At 43.5% G+C, this 10221-nt stretch overlaps 2 protein-coding genes across 2 annotated transcripts; both read right to left on the bottom strand.

Annotated features, from left to right (window-relative positions):
- Positions 1-1287: 1287 nt before the first annotated feature.
- On the bottom strand, positions 1288-2179 carry LOC147061466 (uncharacterized). Its single transcript, XM_085925981.1, has 3 exons — positions 2026-2179; positions 1659-1910; positions 1288-1502 (listed from the first exon to the last, which is right to left on the bottom strand). Exons 1-3 carry the CDS (start codon positions 2174-2176, stop codon positions 1288-1290), a joined length of 618 nt encoding a protein of 205 aa, XP_085782107.1. The 5' UTR covers positions 2177-2179.
- Positions 2180-4253: 2074 nt separating this feature from the next.
- On the bottom strand, positions 4254-10193 carry wdr6 (WD repeat domain 6). Its single transcript, XM_085925930.1, has 6 exons — positions 9887-10193; positions 9569-9730; positions 6806-9443; positions 6662-6739; positions 5669-5785; positions 4254-5316 (listed from the first exon to the last, which is right to left on the bottom strand). Exons 1-6 carry the CDS (start codon positions 9996-9998, stop codon positions 4380-4382), a joined length of 4044 nt encoding a protein of 1347 aa, XP_085782056.1. The 5' UTR covers positions 9999-10193; the 3' UTR covers positions 4254-4379.
- Positions 10194-10221: the final 28 nt, after the last annotated feature.

Here is a 10221-nt window from a genome sequence, read left to right as displayed (position 1 = left end):
AGGGATGACCTATTTGAATGCTAGGGTAGCTGCAGGAGTTCACGTGCCAAAGTGAAAGTAGGGAGGGAGCAAAGCACACGTGACTCCAGGAGGGTGGAGATTGGGCATGGGCAATCCTTGAACTCCGGACACTGTAGAGCTTTTACAACCCCCTTCAGTCCTAGTCCAGCACCTCCGCTCTCTTGCTCTGAATGCTTCTATTATGGTTTGTGTGGAAATATATGAATAGTTGCACTTCCAAGACATAATTCTAGAATGCAAAAATTACTGGGATTGGGTTTCAAGCGCATCTTTCTTCAGTGTCTCTCCCCTCTGAAACACAACTATGCAGTACTAAAATGTTCTAATCTATATAGTTTATACTTTATCAAACAAACAAAGAGTATATCAGGAAAAACGAGGCAACTGCACGGTACATTCCCCATGCTCGAGGATCATTTATACTGTTACATAACGGATATAAATACTTCATGATTCATGGCCGGGGATCAAACCTCCAACCTCTCAGTTGGGATCCGACCACTCTACCAATTATTGTTTTCTAACTATAGCGAATGATGAGAAACTGAACTCTTTGAATATGATGTGAGACATCTTTATTTGGGGCAAAATAACTGGTCTTGTCATTTAGTTTGGATCAGATACTACAAGTCCCAGAGTGCACCGCAACAGCTGCCGTCACTCAAGGAATTGTTCAGTATCCATTGGCTGAGCCAATAATGCTTTAACCTTTAATGTCCCATTAGATTTTCATGGTACACCACCAGCCGGGTCACGCAAAGTATGAGCACTAAAATAATGATCATTGGATCTCAATTTATACATATTTATTTATTTAAGCAAAAGCGGCAAAGAAAATGGAAATTTACTCTGCCTCAGTAATGATCTCTCAGAGCACACCATTACGGAATGCTGGAAGAAAGTCAGATTACCTAGCAAAACCCCACACAAGCTGGATGAGAACATAAAAGGTGCACACAGTACGCTCAGAGCCCGGTCCACAACCCTCAGAACTGTTTCGGTTTTTTCCTAGAGAGTGCGTATTGGAGGCTTCTAGAATTTTGAGGGATTTAGACCCCCCCACACACACGGCCAAGATAGCTGCTGAAAACTGGTGGCCTGCTCCATCATTTAAAATGCCCATTAGGTTATTCAACTGATAGTTCAAGCCAAACACACACATAATTCATAGTTTATGAATATTCTAATTGCATAAGTCAAAACAGATAACAGCCATTAGGTTTTTTTGTTTTTTTTCTGCGGGGGGGGGGGGGGGGGGGGGTGAAATCAGTAATGTGTCTGTCTCAAAAGCTGCATAAGGCATTTCATACGTTCGGAACGCCATCGAGGTGACTGATGCAGAGGAAGCTCAAAGAAAGAGAAAGTGAAGCTGCGAGAGAAGCTGAGGTTGGTAATGGGACGCATTGGAGGGAGACGTGTTGGACAAGGTGTCATTGATTGGGTCCACATCTCTTGTGTGATAAATTCTTTGCATCCATCATCTAAAGAGCAAAATAGAGCAATGTGAATAGGTTTACATACACAGGATAGTCAAGCTACTACCACAATACTACTGTATTTTAAATTGAGTAATTTCTTAAAGACAAAAAGAGGGCTACACATTAAAAAAAAACAATCCATCTTCCTCACAATCTTACCGCTCGAGCTGAAACTCAAAGTTAACTCTTCATTGTCATTGCCAAGATGAGGGGTCGATGGAGGCGGTTTTGGAGAAGGGGCCACATGAATAGACGAAAAAGAGGAGTCGGAGAGAAGGAGGGCTCGCCAGGGTGTCACTGTGGAATCAGAGAGGAGAGGAAGTTGTCCGTCGTGATCAGAAGGTCTCTCCTGATGGCTGCGCTTTCTGCGTTTCATACGCTGGGGAGTCCGTGACGGGAGATGAGGCTTGACTGTAAAACGTAAATAGAAATGAGTCTGAGTTAGGCAATTCCAAATGAAACTGAGAGAATTTCTCATGTACATTCCAGTGTAGCTTTAACAATTGGGAAAAAACATGTGGCTCACCAGTTTTATTTCCAGAAGAACCAATGAGAGGAAGTCGTTCACGTGGCATCGCCAAGATGGACTGCAACTGACAGAACATGAACAATCCAAGGTTGTATAGGTCAATGTTAAAATAATAATAATGAGAATAATAATGTACAAAAAAGGGCATAAAAGAAAGAATAAACACATGTTTGAAAGGGTCAAAATAGATTTAACATAAAAGCCATCTGTGAGAAAATTTGCTGATGGACCAGTGTTCTTAGTCCCTTCTTTTTAACATAAAAAAACAACTAATTTTAACTAAAAAAAACATAACTTATCTTTTCTATTTATCTAATTTTCCACTTATTCTTTTTAACATAAAAAACACAACTTGTTTTTTCTATTGGAGAATAAAGCTGCCATTTGCAAAAGCATCCTTTTCCTTTGTGTGCAAAGAATGATACAGAACTGGAAAAGCTCCAATAAAAAGTGGGTTACCACAGCTTTAAACAGGGCTTTTGTTTCTTGTTTTCTTTGATGAATTTACTGTGACAGCTCTGAAGTCACATTAATAACTGCCATCAATTACACACCCATCGTGGAAACACAAGCCATGCAAAAGGCAGTGCAGACAAATTACTGAAAATATGACCACTGTAGAAGTACAGCTATTTACAGATACTCATTGGTACTTCAGGTTACTTACTTGAAAAGCTGTTGACTATTAGGTCAATTGGACCCTTTGAGTTACATCATCACAAGAGGGGACTTCAATTTGAAGAGACAAGAAATAACCGTGCCCAGTCAAGTGGCAAAGAGTTCAAGACACTTCAAGGAAAGCAAATGTACAAATGAAATGTGCAGCAGTGGTTCTACCTTTGTTGTTTCTTAAATGGAACAAGTCAGTCTTCGAATGCAGCTCTCTTATTTGTGGATAGAGATGATTAAAAATGAATCTACAAAATGCAGTGATGCTCAGGGCAGCTTCTCATGTTTCCATAATCCCCCAGCTCGCCTCACCTTCACAGTGCCAGCACAAGAGCAATGCTTTCACTCACCTGTAGTTCCTTTCTTGTAAGCAATACAATAACACTTGCACTGACGCTGACCTCTTTCCTTCTGTCTCTCCTTGGTATCTTGAGGGTCATACCTGTTTTCACTTTCCTTCCCGCTCCTCCTCTTTTCTCTCTGCGATGACAAGTTGTGACATGGGCGCTAGACCAAGGGCAACATGAGACGAAGTTAATACATTTAAATATTAATGCTGCATTCAACTAAACAAAAAAAAAAAAGGACTATCACCCTCCATTTGCTCTAACGCACATGCAAACACATACATTCACATCACAAAACTTTGGAGGTATAAGGATTTGGGGTAAATATTCAGGATGACCCTGAAATGCACTAGAACCATTTGCTGAATTTAATTTGACCGTCTCGACACTTGTGAACTCATGTCCAGTTGTTCAATGGTTCAATACCTTTTGCACAACTCGATCGGTTGGTTTTATTTCCATTGCCGTCGCGCCTTTCTGTGACTCTTCCATCCAATCTCTTTGATGATAGTTTATGACAGTCTAAGCCCGGTATGGGCAAATGTCAGCCACATGCAGGTCCCTGGATTCATTTTTTTACCCATCCCATATAATAGGTGTGTGCTCAAAAAATCAATACGGCAATATATCATTGCAAGCCTCTTCACAATGTCGTATGGATACTGAGGCGTCAGAAATGAAATTGCTCATTCATTCATAAAGTGTCCCAGCACATCTCTCAAACCTTGTTGCGGAGTGCAGACAAATTTTGACCAGGCACGGCCTAAGATGGACGGATTACTAACAGTAAAAAACATGCCATGCAGCAGAATAAAAATGTATTAAAGATATAAATGTGTTATGGAAAATATCAGGACACATAATGTCAGGAAAAACATAATGCTGTTTTAGCAATGCTACTCACTATAATGTAGGTATGCCAAGGAGGTTAGGAAATTGCAGAAAAATTGAAATATACTTTTTATGTGTCTCAAATCAGTATGTAACACCAAATGTCCTTTTATTACACTCTGAAATATGTGTGTTTATGTGTGTGTGTCCTTTGTGTTTACCTCACCACCAAAGAAGGGATGCTGAACTTTGCAGCACTTGCTGTAAACTGCACCACAGTAAACTGAACTACAGTACTGAGTACACAATTATCATCAGGTCTTGAACCATTCAAGTACATTCTTTGCAGCTGCCTTATAAATGATGACTAAAGAAACGTAATAAATTAGCTTTATTTTTTAAAGTGTGTAATCATAACATACAATCAATGCTTTTAATGATTGCGGCATGTGCAGTCAAAAACAACCACTTCTTGGTGGCCTTATGTTAATTTTCCATGTAAAGCTACTGTGCACTCTTGTCCTTCTCGCTTCTCCTCCTTTCATGTAGCTGTACATCTTTATAAGTGTCTTTGTTTTGAATTTGCAGAAGCTGGAAGCCTTGACCACAGACCAATACCCATCCCGTAATTTCTGTCCCTTCACTTTTGTCACAAGATCTCAGAGCAATTCCTGTGATTGTCTCATCTCCATGTTGGTTGTTAGTATGTATTTTCTTGCCAAACTCAGTTTCTGCATCCATCTTCATAATTGAGTCGTCTATCTTAACCCATGACCCAACAGCTTCCTGGTCCTTATGACTTAGCCCCTCTGCATTCCCTTTTGTTCGTTCTAACTGCGTCTGACCTTCTGTCCTTCCACAAACCTCATCAGCCTCAGATTCGGCCTTCCTCTTTCCATTTTCCGCCGCCACCATCACCTGGTCCTCCCACACCGCAAGTCCTGCAGCATCAGCAACATGGGAGCACAGCACCATTTTGTGGTTGATGGAAGTACTGCAGAGCTCCCACAGGCAGACTCTCTGATCGCAAGAGGTGCTGACTATCAGGCCTGGTCTAAGGAGCTTAAGGGCAGTTAGAGGGGCTGCATGGGCCAAAGGGATACTCAATTGGGAGAGAAGATGTAGATCAAGATGGGTTTGTGGCTGGTCCTGTGTAAAGCCCACAGGCGTGCCATGATTGTCCAGGTAGTCCACTCTAATGGTGGACATCATCAGCATCCCGTCATCCCCGCCGCTCGCAATGGATAACAGGTAGCCGCCATCTTGGTGCCCTTGTGTCTGGACCCAAACAGCTAGTGAGTTGACGCCACTCTGGTGGGCGGTTAAGGTGAGGCAGGGGATTAACGCAGTTGGAGCGCCACTCAGCGAGCTGTGGAATTCTTGGGTCAAAGCCCACACTGCAATCTTGCCATCAGTCGCAGCACTGAATAGCAATATGTACCTACGGAAAATTACAAACATCTGTCACAAGTGTATGTAATGAATAAAAGTACCTATTTCATTAATGCTCAGACCAATACACTATGTGGTTTGTGCGTGTGCGTGTGTGTACACACCTCTTAAAACATTGAAAAAATAGCAATTTTATTTAAAAAATAAGGACATTTCTAAGTGACCCCAAAGTTTTGAACTATAGTGTATATTTAGGGATGTGAAACACGTGAAAATTGTGGATGTAGGTTAAGGTCAATAGTTTTGATACAAATCTCTCCTCATAATATTTACATTTTTTACTGCATGAGTTATATTCATCTAAAAACAGTCAGGTGTGAAAGACAGAAACAATGTGCTACCTGTTGCCTTTTCCATCCTGTAGGCTGCAGGTAGCGACGCTGAGCACACACCGCTGGTGGTAAAACGTCTCCCACACCAGATCAATTTGGTGTTTCACTTCACTGACGGAGAACAATCTAAAAAAACAGAGAATGGCAATGAGGAACTGACATTCATTCAAAACAAATAGGACTTTAATGTAACAAAAAAAAAGAGTGTGCAGGGTTGAAACAACAGCAATATTGATGGCTAAAAGGCTACCAATCTATGATCAATTTGCTAACAAGTGTATCCAGATCAGAAGAATGCACATTACAAATCAAAAAGTATTTCTGTTAAAAGAAATGTAATTGTTCAAATGTGTAATCGAAATCAGATTCTCGGTAGAGCTTTAGAGCCTGCATACAAATGCCAAAATCTGTTCAGAGTAATTATTTGATACAGATGGTTTTATTTTTTATATTGATAGCCATGTTTTTTTCCACAAATTTGCACACAAAAAACATGCACATACACAATTGGGTTAATTTTCATGGGAAACACTAAATAGTCCCGGTGATCCCAAACGTTTAAACAGTAGTGTATCTCTGTACACACTGTAAAACAACGCTTTAAAGCTCACTGTATTTATGGTTCATTTTATAAGTGCAAGATGCACTTTCATAATGATGTCGTTAAAAATAAGTAATATCTTGGATAAATTATGTTCAATATTCTTGACAATTATTATTTGCTCTGGACAAGGATATAGGTATGCGATTTAAGATGCGTTATCATATCAACAGCATAAAAAATATTGCAATATCATGATTCATCATGATAGTCTCTGTGAAACTGTATCATTCTAAAAAATGTGACAGGCCTAGGTTAGTGACAGACGCCCATCAGCCAGGCCTGGTGAAGGTTCAATACAAGGAAATTTCTAAGTGACCCCAAACTTTTGACCAGTAGTGTAATTGAGAAGCACTGATCAGAGCACTGGTACAGAACGTATTTGTTGCAACATTACTAACCTGACAGCGCCGTCACTGCACGCAAGAGCCACAAGAACAGCATCTGAATTGTGGTCAACCACAACCATGGACATATATCTGAAAACGCATCGCCATGATGTTACAGTAGCAGTGTTTACAGTAATTTATGCTCTTGTGACTTGCCTCGTTTCCGGGTCCATTTTCACCATCTTGTGTCTGTTCCGCTTCCTCTCCCAGTGTTCGTCCAATCGGTGACTGGCCACCTGCATCACCTGGCAGAAGGGAGCCAGTCTCTGCTCGTTCCAGCCGACGCACAGCCGGTAACACTGTAACTGAGCTCGCCCGCTGGCTGATATCAAAAGGGCGGAAAGAGTCTGGGCATGGGTAGGAAATCTCTGTCTGTCTTGATGAGGAAGCGCCACCATGGCACGTACGCTTGAGATGTGGTCAGTAATAACGGAGAGGACTGTAACGCTACTAGAATTGGGCTGTATGGCCAAAACTGTTAAGCTTGTGTCTTCTCCACCGGTCACTATCACTTCCCACTGCTCCTCAACTTGAACCCCATGCGACTTCAATGTTCCTGCTCTATCTGCTGTACAGTCTTTCTGAACCCAAATGCTCCCCAACCGGCAAACACACCCGATCCCCCTCCCATGTATTCCCTCCCTCAGGCTCCATCCCTCATTCCACGCTGCCCTGCTCGACCAGCCTGATGAGCCTAAGGGGGGCTCGGAAGCCAGGATGGACCCCTGCTTGATGAAAACCAGAGCCCCGTATCCAGACCAAACTCCACTGTGGATCGGCCAGAAACTCCAAGAGCGATGACCACCGCCACAAGGCACCGTTAAGAGCCTCTCCTGCTTTACCGGATCCCAAACTACAAACTGCGTGGCATGAAAGCCAAAAATGACAAAGCGGGCTTCTGTTCCCTTGTTCTCTAGCTTTAACCCTTCTTCTTGGTCCTCCTCGATCACATTTAGCCTTTCAAATTCATTTAGAAGTCCATTCTCCGCAGAGTTGTGAGGTGCCATGATCAAAGCCCTTTCCAGCCACTCCATACCTTTGCAAGCCCGCTGAACTCTTAGAACCTCCAGCTGAAGGACCTTACCACTTCCCTCATTTTTTTCTTTGTGTGCGTAATGCACTCTGGAAATCCGCACACAGCCATCCCGCCCAGTACTGTAGAGAAGTCCCTGATATTCACAGACTGATGTAACACCCTGTTTTCCATGGACACCAAACAAGCAGCTTAGTGGAGACAACGGCTGGTCTTTGTGTTCCTCTGGCCTCTCTGTCTCTTTCAGTGTTCCATCCCTTTCATGACTTCTTTGAGTAGTCTCTTTCTCACACACCTGCTCCAGGTCTTCCTGAAACAAAAGCAGGGACCCTCTTCTGTCTCCGCACAACCACAGAGCCCGCTTTGACTTGTAAGGGAGGCACACGGCAGCCGTCAGCCAACGTTTGGCACAAGCAGGCAGGGCAAATGCAGGGCAGCGCTTTACCCAGAGAGAGGGAGTACATGTTTCAGTGAAGCTCACACCAATACACCAGCGATAGACTCGTCCTTCAGCACCTGACGCTAGCAAATACATATTTGGATCACATTGCTGCCAAGTAAGACTGTGAATCTTTCCTGATCCAGCTTGGAGGACAATGCCATTGTGAGGATGAGAGATGAGAAAGACCTCTAATTTTCCGCTCAGGCTCCCAACAGCACATAAATTAGCTCTGCTTGTTGAGTCTTTCACTGTAAAGGCCACAGTTTCCATCACAGAGTAGGACTGAAACTCAGGAGAACCTTGCCATAACAACTCCCAGCGGCCGTTACCGTACTGGTAAACAAATCCTTGGTCAGTACAAACCACGATCCTACACTGGCTCCAATTTTCACTGTGAGCTTCGCCTTCTGTGACACAAACTACTTTAGGCATGCCTTGACCAGAAAACTCCAAGTCTGTTATTGTCTTTGTCGCAATGTCTTTCTCTTCATTGTCTTCAACCTTCCACAACCTCACCCCTCCGTCCGCTCCCCCGGTTGCCACCCATCTGCCTGTGTCATCCCTTCCCGCACCGACCGCCAGCGCTCGAATCCCACCTGCTCGATGTCCCTTCAAAGCGCGAAGCACTGTCCCAACTCCAGCCCAGTCCCAAATTAAGCATGCTCCATCTTCCCCAGCGCTAAACACTCTGCTTGGGGAGAGGAACACTGAGAAGACTCTTGCTTGGTGCCCAAAAAGCACCCTTAAGCACGTTGGCTTCAAGTCCCCACAGTTTCCTCCAGGGCCCCCTAAAGCACCAACAGCCCACACCCTGACACTGCGGTCATCAGAAGCTGATGCCAGCAATCCTTTCTCCAGGAGGTAAGAGATGCTGAAGATAACACCAGTGTGTCCCAGCAAACGCCTTTCTACCAGAGCTTTTTTATTACTCTCTCCTCCTCCAGGCTTCCAGAGAACCAGTTGGTTGAAAACGGTCCCTCCTATCAGAACAGTATCTGCCCAAGATTTGTGCACCACAATGAGGGCAGAGTACAGCAGACACCCTTCCAGACACGAGCGTTGAACTAAGGCATTCCCTGAGCTGATGTCCAGGAGAAGGGCACCGTTATGGGCAACAGCCACACACAGGAGAGACTGCTCATCTTCACATAGCCAGCGGATATCAAGAGCCCAGTCCTGGAGCTCTACAAGGGGGCTCAGTATCTCTAAGTGCACAGTCTCCACAGCAGAGAAATCCAAATGTAGTTTCACAAGCCTGACTGCCTTTCCACCAAACACAACTAGATCATAGGAGTTGGGTTGAAGTGTGGCGCTCAGGCCTGGGGAGTGAGGAGAGGGAGATTGTGGTCATCAGATGTAATGAATGCAAAGCATAAAACAAAAAATGTACAGTGTTGTATTAGCTCAGCAGAAAGATAAATACTACACACCTGCTCAAGCTTACCTTTAGTTTCTCTGCAACTTTCTGTGAACGAATTCTGCTGTGAAGCAGTCGACAAGACTCTTGGCCTTATCCCGTGGATGCGGTGTTGTTGAAGCACCAGCGATGAGGTACATGCTTTAGGTTCAGGCAGTAGATTGTACACCGTCAACACTGGACCCTCACCTGACAACAATGACTGAACGATTTGAACTGCATTTGCGCTGCAAAAACTTTTTTTTTTTATGCTGGAGCATCACAATTTATTGGGGACAAAAGTACAGGGACACCAGAGGTTTGCAGGAGAAAAATAATAATTTGTGCAGAGGAAGGAAAGCCTACCTGTGAGTAGAAACGTGTCCTGGAAGAATTCAATAGCTGTGACCGGGGCCACTAACGCTGCTGTCTCCATCTTCAAGTGATCTTCAGTGGAGTATTTTGAAGGCACTGACATCTTGATTAAGCATGAGTTAATTTATGTGAGACTGCAAAAAGTAACGTTTACGGTTGGCATTTCGCCCACAAGGCATCTTGAGAATAGACAGGAGACGTTTCAATATATTTCTATTTTCAAGTTTCCAATGAGGTCCGACGTAATTGTTTTCCGTCTTCCGTATTGTGCCGCGTTATAACCAATTAGACTTCTCATAGGGGTTCTCTGTGTTGCTGACTGGTTG

The sequence above is a fragment of the Syngnathus leptorhynchus genome, chromosome 1 (genome assembly GCF_054491065.1).
Source record: "Syngnathus leptorhynchus isolate UIUO chromosome 1, UIUO_Slep, whole genome shotgun sequence".
NCBI classification, from domain to species: domain Eukaryota; kingdom Metazoa; phylum Chordata; class Actinopteri; order Syngnathiformes; family Syngnathidae; genus Syngnathus; species Syngnathus leptorhynchus.
Note: the sequence above shows the minus strand (reverse complement) of the source record. Positions and strands in the feature narration are given on the sequence as shown.